Here is an 18483-nt window from a genome sequence, read left to right as displayed (position 1 = left end):
AATAATTTGAAAAAGAACATCTTTGGATGAGTTTATCAGACATATTATTAGGCCATGTATTATAATAATTTGTTACAATATTAAACCGTCTATCTATTTTAGTTTACTCCTACATATTATAATAATCCCAAGCTAAATCAAATAAGACCGTAGCCACATTTTAGAAGCTTCTTCACCATATTAACATTTGGCTTCATATATTTTCATAATTTTCTTTTGCAAGCATGGTGTTTTATTTAAAACTACAAATGTGTTAACATGTTTAAAACCATAAATCTAGCAGCAATTGCGCGGGACCCAGCTATTTGTTTTTCCTAAAGAAACAAAGACTTTGAAGCTTCCAGGAATTTATTTTCAAGGGCTGAACGGATCGACCCACTTGGCCGGTGCCTACGTTGCTTCGCTCGCACGTACTCGTAGTACGGGGACTGAACCGCAGTTCCCTCGACGGAGAAAGTGAAAGGCAAAACATCGTGCGTGCATATGCAATCTGACCGTCAATATTCTCTTCTTGGCCAATTGGTATTTCAGCATTTGGAACATCATTTCATGCCAAGTACAGGGGCGGATTCAAGATTTAAAGATTAGGAATTGGTTACCTTCTTGTTCCTCTAGTCTTCTTTTCTTCTTTCTCTCCTCTTCTTCCCTCCTCTATTTTCTAAGGGGATCCAGCGTGTAGGGGCTGGAGCCCCCGCAGCCCCCACGCTGGATCTGCCCCTGGCCAAGTACATTCATTAACAGGAGTATCGTAATTAACCAATCGATATTGTTTGTTGTTGTGGATGCAATTACAAGATTGACGATTGTCTTATTGTGTCGCTTAAAATTGATGTGGTTGGTATTTTTATCTCATAACTATTTTGTACTCTCTGTGTTGGTAATCTTGACATCATCGTATTATTTGAAATAAAAAGGCACGTGCAGCCGGCCAACTGCATACTATAGCAAAGCATGATGCATATGTTCAATATAATTCGGGTGTACATCACATAGTGTACTTAACTTCTAAAGTTGTTAAGTCAAGTGTAACCATCATATATATATATGCTTTTAGTTCTACCGTATTCGTGAAATATTGGGATGAACATCGTAGCTATATTTTATTACGCAAAAATAAACTTTTCTATATCTTTTTATGGACACAAATGTTATGAGATGAAGACCTTTAAGTGAAAGGTTTAAAATCATTTCTACGTAAAAATTTATGCGAAACAAATACAATTTAAATTATTGCATATGTTGTAATTCGTAGTTAAGAAAATTAGATGAACCAATAACTTCTCAATTTCCTTCTCACGCAAGCAAAGACTTTTGTACAACTTCTCCTGCAAAACAATTGATGACAAACCAATGAAAGAACACAAAAGAAGAAAACTAAAAACATCCACATCTTCCCAACCAAAAACCCTTTCCCTGATTAGTTGGAAGTGTCCAAATCTCTCACCATCCTCTGGGCCCACCGGCCGCTGGGATCACCGACCAAATCGCAACCACACGATGGCACGTCCCCATCCGGCCGTCCATTTTTGCTGCCTCTCCGGAAAATAAAATAAATCAAGAATACGCCGCACCGTATAAACATACGGTGTACAGCTCCACTCTTTACGTATGCATGTACAGTCTACTCCTACTGCAGTACTGCTGCTCTCTCGTTGGGCCACGTGTGGTGCTCTGCATGGTTTGATTCTCTGTCACGCCGCGGCCATCCGCTTCCGCTCCGGCGCCGCCGCGTACGGGGTCCACGCGCCCAGCGGCGACGGCGTGGCCTTCCACGCGTAAGCCGGCGTCGGCGGCGCCGTCGTTGTGTCGGGGGTGCTCGAGACGCGCCACACCTTGACGGAGCCGTCGAGGCTGCCGCTGTAGACCACCCAGCGCTTGTCGCCGTCGGCGGCGGCGGCGTTCTCTTCGTCCATGGCGACGCACTTGACGGGCCCTGTGTGGCCGGTGAGCACGGCGAGGTGGGAGTGCTCGGCGCCCTCCTCGCGCCTCCACACGGAGATCGTCCGGTCGGCGGAGCCGCTGACGATGACGCGCCCGGCCACCGCGAGGCAGAGCACGGCCATCTTGTGCCCGCGCAGCGCCCCGCCGTTCCTCGGAGGTTGTCCGGCCCCGACGCCGCGCCGCCACTGCCAGTGGGTGACGGCGCCGTCCGAGGAGCCAACGTACACGACGCGCGCCTCCGCCGCGACGGCGATGGCGGTAACCGCGCTCTCGCCCTTGCGCAGCACCCGCTCCATGGCGTGCCTCGTGGTGCCGCCCTTTCCCTGCTCCCGCCGCCACACCTTGACCGTCCCGTCCGCCGAGCCGGTGAACACCAGCGCGTCGAACCCGGCGGCGGCCACCGTGTTGACGGCGTCGTCGTGTGCCCGCACCGACTCGAGGCACCGCGAGTCCGACACGCGCCACACCTTGAACGTCTTGTCCCATGACCCGGAGTAGAGCAGCCCGGCGTCGGCGTCGAGGCTGAGGCACGACACGGCGTCGAAGTGGCGCAGCCACACGGCGCTGTGCCGGCGGCGCGTCTCGACGTAGTGCGACGGATTGACGGCGCTCTTCAGCAAGTCCCCAAACCTCGGCAGCGAGCCGACGCGCCGGTGCACGGCGGCGTCCTCCACCGACGCCCGCCACACCCGCACCTTCCCGTCCTGGTGCCCGGTGTAGATCCTCCCGTCGCCGGCGATGACGATCGCCTTGACCAGCCCGCTCCCGGACCGGAAGCCGGCGAACTCACGACGATCCCTCCACACCCGCACGTTCTTGGAGTCCGTCCCAGTATACAGCAACTCCCCCGCCGCGGCGAGCGAGTACACATGCCCGTCCTCCTTCACAAGCGACCCCAGCAACCCCGTGCGGCCATCACCGCCAACCACCCCACCACTACCACCACCACCACCACCAAACCCAGGAAGGTTCACCCACGGCGACATAACATACGGCGAGGGCGACGCCGCCGCGGACGTCCGCCCACTCCAGCTACTCATCGGCGACGGCACCGACGGCGTCGTCGCCCCGCCGTCGTCGTCATCGTCCGACGACCTCGCCGCCGCCACCGCCGTGTCGGCCGGCCTCAGAAACTGCAAGAACTTCTTGTGATTCCCCATACCAAGCTAGTACGCACCAGACTACTCCCCGCCTCTGCCCAACCCGATCGAACACCACCTCGCCTCGCGAGCAACGGAGACGGAAGCTACAAGAAGACGACGACGACGACGACGAGGAGAGGGAGAAGCAAACGAGGCGGAGAGATCGAGATGGCTTCGTCGAAGCTTCGAACGAGCAGGCAGCAGCGTGCAGCAACTGGGACTCTGGGAGGAGGGCGGGGAGAGGGGGAGGGGTATTTATAGGGGAGGCGGTTGTGACAGGTGGACGGTTGGGGAGGCTCGTGGCTTTTTCGCGATCGAGCGCTGGTGCGGGTGGGACACGTGGCGGGGTTCGGGGTCATCGCCAGTACAACGAATGATGGTAGAGGTGGGTGAAGTGGTGGGGCCCACGGTGTCATGCTCGGCGGTGCACTCAACCCGGTCGGAGAGTGGGAAGGGTACCCTACCATTTTTGTTGCTCTCCTCTGTATAGGAGTATCTCACACGGCTACGCAAATACAGTGTATTCTTAAGTACTCCTTCTATTCTATTCACAGTATAATATTTTTTTATTGCTTATGTTTATATAGATGCTAATAAATTTATATATATAAAGTTATATATATTTATAAATAGATAATTCTAATTAAGGCTAGGAAGATTTATGGCATCAAACAGATGAGTAATTTTTTCTAGGAAAATACGGTATATATTCGTTTGCGAAGTGAGAATTACCTGAGCAATGCAGCGGAGTCCAGTATGCCGTGACGGATCCAGCACCTGGGTGTGTCGGGTGACCGTTTGAGCTTCGTCTATGTTATCTCCATTGTAAAACGATCTTAACATCCAAAAATATTAGCTGCTAATTAAAATGTACCGTCTCTATATTTTTGACTACATACTACCTCCGTCCCAAATAAGACCAGTTTTTAGTTTATACAATGTTTTGATTCTTCGTTTTATTTAAAAATTTTTGCGATTAATATTTTTATACTTACTATATGATAAAACATAAATAGTACTTTATACGTGACTAATTTTTTAAAGTCTTTGTACAAATTCTTCAAATAAGACGAATGATTAGAGACGTAAAAACGAAAAATAAAGTTATTAGGAGACGAAGGTGGTAAGATTTTTACTATTATCTATTTTAATACGAATACTTATATATATATATATATAACAGATATTAATTAATAAATAAATATTGATATAGCTAAAATGTTTTACACTGGATGAGTACTATTAGCTGCTCGGGCTAAACGGTACAGCTGGGTCGGCCGCTGCTGGTAGCTACACAAGACGTAATCGCGTAGGAATTGGCGACGGTAGCAACGCAGCTTCAAGCTCAGCACACACCTGGCAGGTTTTGACCTCCACGCAGAAGCTCGCCCTCGTCGGCAATCGCCGGGTCAAACACTTGCTCTAATTAAACACGCACTTGCCGTGATTCGCATGGGATCTTGCTTGACCGTTTATATCTTTTCTAGATCATACTATTCCTATCAATTATTTATAAAAAAAACTACTGCATGCTATCAAATGTGCAGGTTAAGAAAATTAAAAAGAAAATGCAGATTAAATGAACGACGCATAACAATAAGTAAATAAATTATAAAAACCGCCGTTACATACACGCCGCGTTAAAAAGCTCAGCCCGATCGAGCTTTTAGTGGTAAGCGTGTGTGCGTAAGCAACAATGTGTACACGCGCGGGCGCGGCCGTACGTACATGTGCTTGCGTCTGCATATGTGCGACGTGTCACACCCTGTGAGACGGCACAAGAAGCGAGAACTCTCTCCACGTCTTTTCACTTTGCTTGTGAATTTCGATTTTTTTTCAATCTTAGATTACAGTTATTTTAGTATTTTTATCGTAATATATATATTTTCGTCCTTTGTTTAGATCGTCAAGAATATATATATAAAAATTTATTGATAAATATTTTTTTTTAAACATGTTGTTCCGTTTTTCTATCAATCACCCAAATAATGACTACCTCTCCATTCCAAAATATAAATATTTATAGATTAATATGGAGCAAAGAGATAAGATTCAAAATGGAAATACTTTAGTGCCTATCAATAAAAGTAAGAGGAGGTGAGATAAACATTAAATAAAAAGTAATTAAAACCCGTTGCACCATCAAAAATTCAGAAAGTACATTGAAATGATTTGTTACGGGATGGTGCCAATAATGATGATATGTATATATAAGCTATAACAAATCAATCAGTAAAACCAAATGGAGATAAAAAAATTGGAACTATGAAACGTGTATGCAAAATAATACGTTACCCATGTAAACGTTCTCTTGTAAATAATATCATAAATTTTAGAATATAAAAAATAGTTTAAATGCTTATATTTTAAAACCGAAAGTATCCCATGCCCCATGGCACCCAGATGGAGCGTGGATAGCGATTGATCGAGTGGCTGTGCGGGTGCATTCAAGGGCGGAGCTGTATGGTGCTTGGGGTCCTGACACTTGGTTTAGAAATTCTCTTAATTAAAATTTATCTATTTACATCATCATATATACGGCCTCTTAATTTAAATTCAGATAATTATAGTAGTCTAAATCCTATTCAAAACATAAATAAGTTAGTGACACTTTCTTATATTTTTTGTTTTCGCTTCGTCCTTGGGGTGCACGCATACATACGGGTGGCCGACGTGCGCAGGTGAAACGAGGCGGAAATGCGTGAAACCAAAATGGGAAACATGCGTGCGAATTGGGGAGGGGAGTAGTGCGTGCGTCACTGGACGGGGCGGATCTCTTTCTCGGTCGGTACGTGGACGTGCCACCTGTCCTTCCACCTCCCCATGTGCTGGTGCACTGGTGCGGCTCTGTCGCTGCATGCGGGGCCCACACGGCACCAGCTAGCGTCGACGTACGAGACGACGCGCGCGGCCTACGCCATGGTCTTTTACCAGTTGTGGCCCCACATCGGATAGCCCAACGGGAAAAAATATTTTGTGTGGTTTATACTTTTGTGTTTATTATATGTTAATAATTAAAAAAGGAACTACAGCATAAAAAACTTCAAAAACATTTCAGAAATTAAGCTTAAAAATTTGAATTTTGGCTGTGACATGTGTGTTTTATGCAAAAAATTATGTCTTCTATTTGCACGGTTCTTCTTCGGGATATTTTATTGTATTCTAGGAGTTATAAGAATTTCCGAGCGTTGCTATTTTTATTGGGCATTTTTACTATTTGAGAGGATATACCAGATGGTCTCCTATGTTCCGGTGCAAAATTTTAAGACAATTTTATCATTCTTTTTATCGGGAGTGTCATGTTCTGTGTAAAACTATGGTACCAAAAATTTATATTAAACATTTGGCACTGGTACATTCTCTCAATTCCCAATAATTGTGAAATTTTCGGTAATTTTACATAAATATTTGGTACCTCATCGGTACCCTCTTTCATTGTTATTTTGCATGTCTATTGCATATGCTTTTATTTGTCCGAAATATTTTATACGTGAGATATACTCCTACTACGTATATCCCATCCATTTTTTATACGCGAGATGCTACACATACAGAATATTCTACTGAATAATACTCCTATGTATACGTCGTCGGTTAGCAAGGCACGGAACACGACATTAATCCATTGCCTGGCCGGCCGGGGTGAGTCACAATGAGACAGCAGAATTGCCTGTTTTTAATTTACTATTTCATACCAACTTTCACCTATTTTTTCGCTTTTGCTTATAAGCTTATAATCCTAACCTTAAATTTATAGCCTTAAACTTGGAGTTAATATGATTTAGGGTTTTTTGATAGTGGTTTATTTTTTGGTTTTATCATTTATAAAGTCGAGAATACGTGTATAAAAATTTTATTCACAGATTATTTTTTGTTTGCTATATATCGTTCGAAAGATACCAAACAATCATCCCCTTCGTTTTTGTTTTTCCTGAATAAATGTGGAACAGATGCGTTTATACGTACGTACAGAATCTCCACTGCATACACATATACCTGTTATTTTGAGAGGGACGTACGTATATAAATACGGTTATATATCTGATGCAGGGGTTGCCTGCAGAAGAGGTCGTTCGCTGGGATCGCAGGCGGTGAGCGGACAGCTCGCAATGGGCGGCCGCCGCGATCGACGAGTTTGACGACCCTCCACGAGCCACGCCATCCATGGCTATATATGAAAACCCAAAAATTATGTGGACTTGGCTGCTCTCCACGAGCGCCTAGATTATTTAGGATGGTAATTTTGTTTGTACATTCGGGTATCTTCGGTACCCGACACGATGGGTGTGAGTACGTGTTTATTTTATTTTTGTTATGGATATGCTCGTCAGTATCAAAAATACGGTAGGTGACGGCTGGGTTTTACGTGTTATTCCATGTCTGATCTAATATGTATAGAGAGGTTAGGTTGATTTTGGTCCAACCCAAAATTGTTCTGACTTGGTGATAATTTGTATCACCCTTTTAAATCGTTAATGATAATTTTATAATTTATTGGTTATATTGTCTTTGTTAAATTTTTTATCCATTTACTTGGGTAAAACACATTCAATTCGGTATAGACTGGATATACTCATGCTCGATAGATATGGGTACTGTAAGTGGAAGAAGCGTTTGAGATTATCTTACAAGCGGAGCGGCTGAAAGAGTGAAACGTATTCCCTCCGTTTCATAATACAAGATGTTTGATTTTTTTTTTTTGCAATGTTTGATCATTTGTCTTATTTAAGTAATTATAGAAATATTATTTATTTTGCTTAACTTACTTTATTATCAAAAGAATTTTAAGCATAACTTATCATTTTTTATATTTATACAAAATTTTTGAATAAAACGAATAGTCAAACGTTATAAAAAAATCAAATATTTTACGTTATGAAATAAACAGAGGTAGTAGTTATTTTCGCATATTACCCATGCATCTTGTGCAGCACTCCCTCCATTTTGATAATTTATGTCGTTTCGGTCTTTCGGACACCAAAACAGTCTAAAAACCAATCTTTCATTGAGATTTTTATAATATATATAAAAAAAATATATTTGTATTTTTATTAAAAAATCACACTTATCTATATATATTATTCCAGTTTTTAACCGAAATATTTTTAAAGTTAATAATAACCAAAGTTGTAAAATCTGACTTCAATATTATACGTAGAGACACGCATTACTAAATTGGAGCAGCGAGTATTATTTTCGTGGAAGCATCAGGAAACTAATCAGGTACAGTACGTTTGTGCTTCTTTCTTGCATCGATGAGCTGGCTAGCGTGCCTCCTTGCAAGCTAGCTCTTCGTCGTGCAAGTACGGTAGTACACTCCTACCTCCGTTTTATAAGGGTTTTATATGAACATTGTTAAAATTCATCAATTAATAAATATATATAATTACAGATTCATTAGCATTCATATAAATTTAGACAAGACTGAAAAATTTTACATTATGAAACAGAGGGAGTAAAAGATTTCTTTTCGATAGTTTGAAACATTAATTAATATAATGACCACGAATCTATGGTATAAAACATATTTATTGAATTATACATAAATCTAGACTTATATGTAAATTTAGATAAATTTTAGACGCCTTATGAAATAGAAGAGAGAAAGTAGCATTTAAACCTTGTAGTTGCACTTGGGATTTTAACCAAAATTTAGATAAATTTTAGACGCCTTATGAAATAGAAGAGAGAAGGTAGCATTTAAACCTTGTAGTTGCACTTGGGATTTGAACCAAAACGACGATAGCATACTCCTAACTCTGTTCGACAATGTAAAATTTTAGTATTGTCTAGATTAAATCTATGTTAATCTAGGCACATACATGTACAAACAATATACATTAATTAATATATAATTCTTTGGCACAGTCAAAACGAGAACGGAGTGAGCAGTTAATTATAGATATCGATGACGTGTATATATATATAAAGCTCCAGCTCTCCTACTTAATTATAGGGGGCGTCTCGATCAGTGCGACGTGGATTAGCAGCTCGCCATTTTGCTAATCACTGGGAGACAAGAAAAACCATGACGTAATGCGATCATTAACGGCTGATTAATATAATCAATAATCATCCATCGCAAAGTCTCGCTCACCAAAATCTCTGCTTAACTTTGACTCTCTACATGATCCCCATGTATAGTTAAATTAATTAAATTAATAATGCTCGCTAGCAATTCGTGTCATTTTGCTAGCTGCTAGTGCACGCCCTTGCACTGCAGATAATAGTTAAAGCAAAATTAATAATAGTCGTAGACGATGAGTAGATGCATACTCTGCCGCCCTGTCGGGTAGCAAAGCTAGCCATCGGCCGGCGAAGGCATTAATTAACAAGCTAAATTAACGAAAGAAAATGGGTTAGTATATATTCCTCCATCCCTAAACGTTTGATTGATGTTGTTGACTTTTTTATACACGTTTGACTATTTATCTTATTTCAAAAAAATTTTATAAAATATGCGAAGCTATATATATATATGCATAAAAGTATACTTAACAATAAATGAAATGATATAAAAATAATTAATAATTATATAAAGTTTTTAAATAAGACGAATGATCAAACGTATATAAAAAAGTCAACAGCGACAAATATTTAGGGTCAGAGGTAGTATTAATTAGCACATTGGATTAATTAGGCGTGTCAATGGTGACCATGCATGAGAGAATTAAAATAATTCAGGTCGTATAGTGTGAGCGTCATGGAGCTAGCTAGGGAGGGAACACGAGATATTGTTGGTATTACAACAGGAGACACATTGTGTACTTGCAGCTTGTACCATCAAGCTGGTACTTAATAATCTACTCTCCATTAATTATTTCTTGACTTCTTTTGGTTTGCTCCGATATATATAGCTATATATAGTGAAACTAATTATTAAGCTCTGTAAAATAAAAATATATGTATATATTTATTTTGGGAGTGTATAAATTTTAGGTGTATGCTAATATATTCCCGCATATTGCAATAGGGTTTTAATTTAAGAAAATTATAATTATCCTATTATTACATTAGTTTTTGAATATATCCATTACTAACCTATTGCCTTCTGACCCATACTTGTCTTTTTTTTTCTTCCCCTGAGAAATAAGAAATTGGTGATACGGTGATTCTTAGGCCAGTCTCAATGTATAGTTTTATTATGCTAACAAGGCTGTAAACTAGGTAACTGAGCAAGATGAGTTTCATGGGGGATGAAACTCCTCTCTCATCTCATGAAACTCCATCATTTAATAAACCTATTAAGTCAGCAATTTTACTGATGTGACACCCTATTTAATGTGCATGACACTTATATGAAACATGCATTGGGACTGACCTTACGTGGACTCTGACCCTACATCATCATTTTTTAATTTCTTTTCCCCAAAAATAGAGAGCTGGTGACGATAATAATGATAGATTCACTGCTCACCACCACACCGCTAGTATGTTTTTAGAGGCTGATTATTTGGCTTTTTGATGAAAAAAATGCAAATTTTATATTTACAAACGAAAAATAATTTGTGAATAAAATTTTTATATACATATTTTTATCTATTTAAAGTCAAGGCTGAAAAATAAACTTAGTCAAAAAAAACCCTAAAATTAACTCTAATTCAAAATTTGGCTCACAAGCATAAACATAAATAGAAACGAAAATATGGGGTGTTACATATTTCTGTCATGATTCTTATCCCTTAAATGATAAATGGTTATCATCACTCTCCTAATGGTTATTTCGAAATCATGTCTTAAGATAAAATGTTGGACAAAATTATTCAATTCTGACCTAAAAAAATACTAAATTACATGAAATAAACTTAAAAACATAAAATCTGCACAAAAAAAATACGTGCGACAAATTGAAACCCGGAGGGAAATTAAACAAAGTAAAGCCATACATAATAACAGAGCTACAGTGAAAATGAACTAAAATTACACTAGTGATAAAAAAATATTCATTTTGAAACACCTAAATTCCGGGGAAAATGTCACTTTCTCCTTTCCGTATACGTGTTTTGGTGGCAAGAAGATATATAGCATGGGCCATATCCATCGAGAAATTAAAACATAGTCTTTCTCATACATACAGTAATTAATTAGTAGGTGACCAACTACACACCCTGAATTTTGCCTTATCCAAGTTCACCATTTAACACGTACGTCGAGAATATTTAGCCGCCTTAATTTGTACATAATGATACGTACGTGCCTCCACGTATATATAATGTATCGTACGAACATGGTCTGTAGTTGTCTACGTACATGGATGGAATTATGTGACCCTTGAGCTGATAATACATATATAAGTATAGTGTACGTATGGCTGCCTAATTAATGTTGGATGATACTGCACGCAGGGCAGGCAGCTGGTGAATGTTGATTGGCTTAGGGCATGTTTGGGGAGCTTTTATTAGCTACAGCTTTTCTCAAAAGTTGCTTCTGCCAGAAGCTGTCCTAAATGGTCCATAGCTTCTGAGAATCTGTAATTACAGACTCTAGAAAATGAATTAAGAATACAGAAGTTGGCTACCAAGCAACTGCTTCTCAGAATCGCCTTAGTCCTGGTATATATGTTTTTGATGAATTATATGCAGAAGCATTATGGTGATATATATTTTTCAGCTATGAGATAAAACACGAAAGATTATCTAATTTTTTATGATAAATATTTAAGAATATAAGTAATGAAATTAAACTAGTAAATTGTTTACCAGTTCGAGAAACGTGCTCATAGAAGTCGAGAAAAAAAAATCTGTACTCTTACTAGGGAAATGAACGCAACATATCATTATATAATTTTCTCAAGATACAATAATTAATTTGTTTAAAATTTGATGAATTATAGGTAGAAGCATTATCACTGTATATATAATTTGGTCAAGCTACAATGGTCTGTTTTTAATGGATTATTAATTTGTTTAAAATTTGCTCAAGCTACAATAATTTTAATGGAATTTTTTGGTCGTGCATGGGGCATCATATCTGGCCACAACCGTGTATATATATAGGTCTTGGGTCATTACCACCTCTATAGTAGAATATATGTGTAAATTCATAGGATTAAATAACACATAAAATGTTCGTGTAGTTGATGTGCGAGCCAATGAAAGGATTAAGAAAATGTGGTTTTGGTGGATTCTTTTTTCCATATGGTTTGCCACAGAAGGCAGAGAGAATAGGAAATTTTCCTGTGGTTTTGCTTTGACGTATTTCTTTAAAACGACTGTTGCTACAATGTCCATTCCAAAGGATTAAATATTTCTAAAATTTTTCCTTTACAAATCCTTTGAAACACACGAGTCCTTAGTATTTGTAAAATAAGTTATTTTAATTAAGAACAATTGCATATTACGATAGTTTTCTAATAATAAATCTACTATCATCATTCTTACGTGATTAATCTTTTTAATTTTTTAATAGTTAAAGTTTAAGTCTTTAAGATGTTTGTTTTAGCACTATTCTAAATATAATTATATTTTAGCACAAAGATAATAATTTAATCATAAATTATTTTTCATTCGTAAATACGCCGCAACCGCCCCAAATTTTATCAGACATCAGAGACGATCAGGAGGCAGTAATTTCTAAAGCACGTATACATGTACCACAAGTCAAACTGCGTGTGCATCTACAAGCTTAGCTGTTAATCTGCCTGCTGACTTTTTTAGCACAAACGCGCAGCCACATCACAAATAGCTCGACGATCCACTGACGCATCTGCACTCTGTACAATCATCGAGCTGTCAATCGATTAGTCGATTGGGAAAAAATGCTAAGCTGAAATTGACAGATCGCCGTTCTTGCTGACAATTAACTCGAACACAACACAAGATCAGGATCGATCTGAACACTGTCACCACACGCATGATACGGTCATTGGGCACCCCAAAATTCCTTTTCATTATCTTGATCTACTAGTATTTGTACACATGCATGCATGCCTTGTCCTAATCTAGGCAGCAGTAAGTAATTAATCCTGCCCAACAGGTGTCTTTTCTGAACAACTCTTTCAGCAGAAGCAGGGCCAACCTGAACAAAATCATATGTGTACTGTATGCTTGTATGGCCTTTTCCTGACCAAGACAGCTACTGATACCTGGATTTGATCCATCCATAATTTTGGATCATTAAGTCTCCCAGAGTGAGGTGAGCCTAGGAAAAATTGTGTCAAGTGTACAACCTTTTTGGCATATTAGTAGTTGATTAGTCCATGTTGGAAATCAGGCTCTAGCTTATCCACTCTCTGATCCTGAAAATTTTCTCTGCCTTCAAAGTACTTAAGAGTAGTGATGATCACACTAGCTAGTACTCCTATATAGTAGATAGCAAGATTGGTTTTTTTGGTGCTTTATTGATGATACAAACTACAAAGTAAAGCAAGTGCATACACTTCAATAATTAAGATGAAACTCATTAGCTTCCTATAAAGATATTAAGAGCAATGCTAATAATATAGCCAACAAGATATAAGAGTCTCTATAGCCTTCTCTTATCTCATCCACGTAATAGTTAGCTATTTATAATTAATATATGACTTACTTGTCTCTCTCATAGATTTTCTTGGTTCCTGTGCCTGGCTATAAGCTTATGGCTCGCTTTTCTTCTTAGCATTTAGACCGCGTTCATTTGGAGGGATAATAAGTTAACTTACTTGGCACGGAAAACGTAGTAATATATTAGTACATAATTAATTAATTAATAATTATTAAAAAAATAAAATAGATTACTATGATTTATTAAAACAATTTTTCTATAAAAAATTTTTACAAAAAATACACCGTTTAGCAGTTCGGGAAGCGTGCGCGTGGAAAACGAGGGGATGAGTTAGCTTATATGGGCGAACGAACGGCCTTAGTTGGCTTACCACCTGTTATTATACTTGCTCTAAGATGCTACTAGCTATAGCTGATCGATGGATGTTCTTGTTGGAAAAATATCATGGCCCTGTCTGCAACTTCTTGGCGCATCAACAACCATATATATCTGCAGGCAAATCAGTTGTAATGTGTGGCTACCTAGCAGAAAACATGTCAATGAAATCATCACATCGTTTTCTCTGTACAATCGGTTGCTGAATTTGCCGGGCATGTGTGGTTTCTAACCATTTCTTTTTTCATGTGTCTCGATCTGCCGCGTGTTTAGCCTTTGTTAACTGGCAGTGCATTTCAGTTTCAGACAAGCAGCCAAGCAGGTAAAACAAATTTGAAACTGCATGCCATTTGTTTGCAGTGGCGTCTGAAGTCTGAACCTGCACAAGGATAGAATATAACTGAAGAGTTTTCATGTCTGAAATCGATTTTTTTCCGGTTGATGACTTGTAGCAGCTACCTAACAACTTTCGAAAATTTCCAAATCAAAGAACAGAGGAGGTTCAGAATTTGGTAAGAAAGAACAAATACATATGACCAATCCACACCGGGGTATACATATGACTAAATATGCCATCCTTTTTGTTCAGCTCCGAAATGCTTGAAAGGAATAATTTGCATTCCCCATTTCTGTGCTGGCATGAAAAGTAACTTCTTGATAGCAATCAAGACATTATTAGTACTAATAAACGTGCACGTGGAATCCATGCGAAATCATATTTAACCAGTCAAAATTTCATGTCAAGGAGATGGACATGAATTCATCCTATGAAATCACATCACATACCAGAGACATCGGCTGGATTTGTAGAATAATTTAGATTGATAAGTGAACTGTAGCTTTTCTCTCTTCCATAGACCGGTTGGAATATCAGAATTCAGAGAACTAAAAATTCAGACATATAGTTTCAGAATACGAATTTAATAAACGCATCCAAATTCCTCTCCGTTTCACTTCTCATACCTAGTAACTATATCTGCAATGGTTAGCTACACACACTTTTGTGGGCTTTGCAAACATTGCTTGATAATCATCATATTGTGCTGTAATTAGTTGGCAAATATGTAATTAAAATACATAGCTCTACTAGAAATTCTCCTCTGTTCTTTTTTGGGAGTATCCGTTTCTAGATTTTTTAGCTGATTGAGAAGTTCCTGTAACCATTCCATTTACTTGGGCCCTAGGATACTCAGTGTGCCGAAAAGGCAAGTCACAAAATCACCAAACATAGCATCAAAGCTTTTGGAGATGCTAATATTCATGACGAATTTTATACAACATTTGAATCAAGTTATAATGTATTATGTCTATCCTAAAATAAATCAACATTTGAATTGTACATCCATGAATTTTAAATGTCAATTGTGTTGTGCATTGATTGGTCAATTATGGAAATGTGATCTAAAATTATTTGAATGTCCAACATGTAGCAAAGATCATGCCAAAATTTTCTGTTTAGCAATTAATATGTCTGACATGTACCAAACATATCATAGAATTTATTTGTAATTTGCCATATTTTTCTTAGCCATTTTACTACCCCTAAACCGCACGGTGACCGCCCAAAACCACGTGGTTACCATGATGAATCCACGGCCAAACTGTTCAAACCGTGAATTTTGAATTTAAGATTTTTGATGATGAATTTGCAATGGTTTTCGCGGTAACCACGGTTACCGCGCGATAACCGCCCTACCACTGTGCAGCGGCTTTGGCTTAACTTTTGGTTTTGTGAACCTTGACCCATACTCGCTTAGAAGATACCTAGTCCATCATTTATATGATTTCATATTCAGTTCACTGAAATATGGACCAAATCCTTTTATATCCAACCGACCTTTGCTCATGCAAAGAGGAACGTATAATTCTTCGCTGGTCTTCAGAGCATGGCACCAATCTCCTGTATTGTGGACCAGATGTGTCTCTATATTCTTTGGCATTGCAGCTATCGCTCACCTTGGAATCAGTTCTTTACTCTTAGTTTGTGCGTAGCCGCTATAAAATCAGAACCAAAATCCATAAAATTCATGTGTTTTAAGGGTGCTTAATTATTACGATGAAAGAATGACAAGCGGAGAAACAACAAATTCAAAGATAATTAAATTTAATGTACTATATACAACGAATTATATATGTTTTGTTCATACGTTTATAATAGAGATCTATTAATCAAATATATTTTAAAGATGGACGAGTCAGCCGCATAGAAACTAGTAGTATTGTACAATAAATGACCTTAACTATCTTACACCTAGCGTTCTTATTTTACTTGGTAATTTTATTTGTCATATATTTGACACAATATACATATATGCACCTTCAAGCCTATAATCTATATAACACTCACTCTGTATCGAAGAAAGCATATATTACTTTGCTTGCAGACATGTCCAGTGTCACCTAAAGTAGAAATTTCACACTCACGCTATCACTACAAGTATATTTAAATACGAGTGCAGTAAGGAAACATTCGTCATGTGTGTGTGTTGTTGAGCTTGCGTACCCCCCTGACTGAAATGAGGCCACTAAAGATAAATCGGGAGGAAGTTGGAGGGGGCAATCTGATAGGGAAAATCAGGTAAAATGAGATGCAACTTCTTGCATTTTATTAATTTATATAAATGCTTTATAGCATAATATATATACTCTAGGCTAGCTATTGAGTTCCATATTACTTTACTTTTGGTATATGCTTATTACAATTTAAAACTGACATATGCTCAATTATTCCTCTACATATTGCTCAAAAGCACCTAGTTAGGGCATGAGTCTGTTTACCAGGGCTCACATGCATCCTAAGGGAAACCTTTTATTGCATTGCTGTATGCATTCAACAGTTTAAATCTATTTGTATTGCATGCATATTCGGCATACTCTTGTTCGTGTGATTAACTCTAGAAAGCACTCAAGCAGTACTGACCACCTTTCACTAGTTATTAATTGATATGGTATTCCTAATGTCACCTTTTGATTTGAAATTTAATACTACTAAAATTCTATATATTTTACACATTATCAAGTAATAAAAGGAGGATATTGTAGCATAATTTAATTTCAGAAAGTTGAATAGATAATAGAATGCAATCCAGCTGACCCACAAATAGAAGAGAAAATCTAACAAATGTCATTTACAAACACTTAATTCTAAGAAATGCTATCGACGAGTATGAGTTCTACAAAATACCATCATACAAATGGATTTGTATAAGAAATGTCATCGCCGTTAGGGTTCCGTCAACCTTTTCCGTTAAATTTTATAGTATGAACAGTGTATTTAATGTCAAAAAATGGATGGAAACCTAACGGTAATGATATTTCTCAGACAAATTCGTTTGTACAACGGTATTTCTTAGAAATCGTATTCGTCAATGTCATTTCTTAGACTTGACGTTTGTCAATGACATTTTTTAGATTATCTCCAAATAGAAAGGTGTCAGCTGAAGTTTACACCTGTCACCATTTCAAGATCTCCCAAGCATCTACCAGCTTCCATATATTTTCCATAATTAAAATTTTGAAAACTAGTGGGCACGGGAATATATTTTCATAATAAATAAAATTCTTGTACTATCTTAGAAAAATTTTACAAGTGGATTTGTTAGGTGTCAACATATAACTTTCAATCAAGAAGCACGTGTGTGTATATACTACGGAGTATACTTGCAGAAAAAATTCTCTAGGTGAGGAAGGGGTAACCTCCTCCTCTTAGAGCAAGTATAATAGTAGACTATAAGTTAGCTATACGCTGATGTGGAGGAAAGAGATAATAAAAAAAAAGTGAAATTGGCTCTCATGTAAGAGCCAACTATAGACCAACTCTAAAGAGATAAGAAATAAAATTATAACCAACCTTATAGCTAATTTGTTATATGTGTTTACTATAATATAAATAGGTTGGCTTTACTATTAAACTTGATCTTAAGGCCACTCTCAAGATTGTACCGCATGGCACTAGCACCAATCTCAATCGATTCTATTCTCTTCCTATGTAGACTCATGCTTTTGGACCTGCCATATGGCGTCCACCCCACAATTATTGATGTCTGCTTGTTCTGTCTCCACCAACCTTCCGTGATTCTCCCTTTGGTTCGTAGTACAAAGTGTTTTAACTTTTCTAAATGTTACATTTAACCAGGCTTAAAAATAAAAGATAACAATATTTAGATCACCAAATTAGTTTCATCAAATCTAATTGGAATATATTTCAATACTGCTAGTATATTACTCATGCGTTACAATAAGATCTTATTAAAAAATAGAAAGGAGTTGGTAGTGGGATACGTATGTAGCAGATTCACTACCACTACTTCTTTTTATAGAAATATAGATATAGTTTGAAAACAAAAGATAACAATATTTAGAACACCAAATTAGTTTCATGGAATCTAACTGGAATATATTTCGATACTATATATATATTAGTTAACACATGCATCCATGGTGATAAACTCCTCAGCTTGGTGCCTGCTGCTGAAGAGCTTTGGAACGCCTGGGAGATCCACTGCCTGATCCTCGTCAGCCTGTTCCTGCAAGTCTTCCTCTT

General features: G+C 38.3%; 1 protein-coding gene across 1 annotated transcript; it reads right to left on the bottom strand.

The window, feature by feature from the left end:
* Window positions 1-1286: 1286 nt before the first annotated feature.
* Window positions 1287-3286, bottom strand: LOC121056013 (protein JINGUBANG-like). The gene has a single exon (XM_040529655.1). The coding sequence runs from the start codon at window positions 3099-3101 to the stop codon at window positions 1692-1694; it is 1410 nt and encodes a 469-aa protein (XP_040385589.1). The 5' UTR covers window positions 3102-3286; the 3' UTR covers window positions 1287-1691.
* Window positions 3287-18483: the final 15197 nt, after the last annotated feature.

Source organism: Oryza brachyantha, chromosome 12, assembly GCF_000231095.2.
Source record: "Oryza brachyantha chromosome 12, ObraRS2, whole genome shotgun sequence".
Taxonomy (NCBI): Eukaryota; Viridiplantae; Streptophyta; class Magnoliopsida; order Poales; family Poaceae; genus Oryza; species Oryza brachyantha.
The sequence above is the reverse complement of the archived record's forward strand: the minus strand, read 5'-3'. Positions and strand labels throughout refer to the sequence as shown.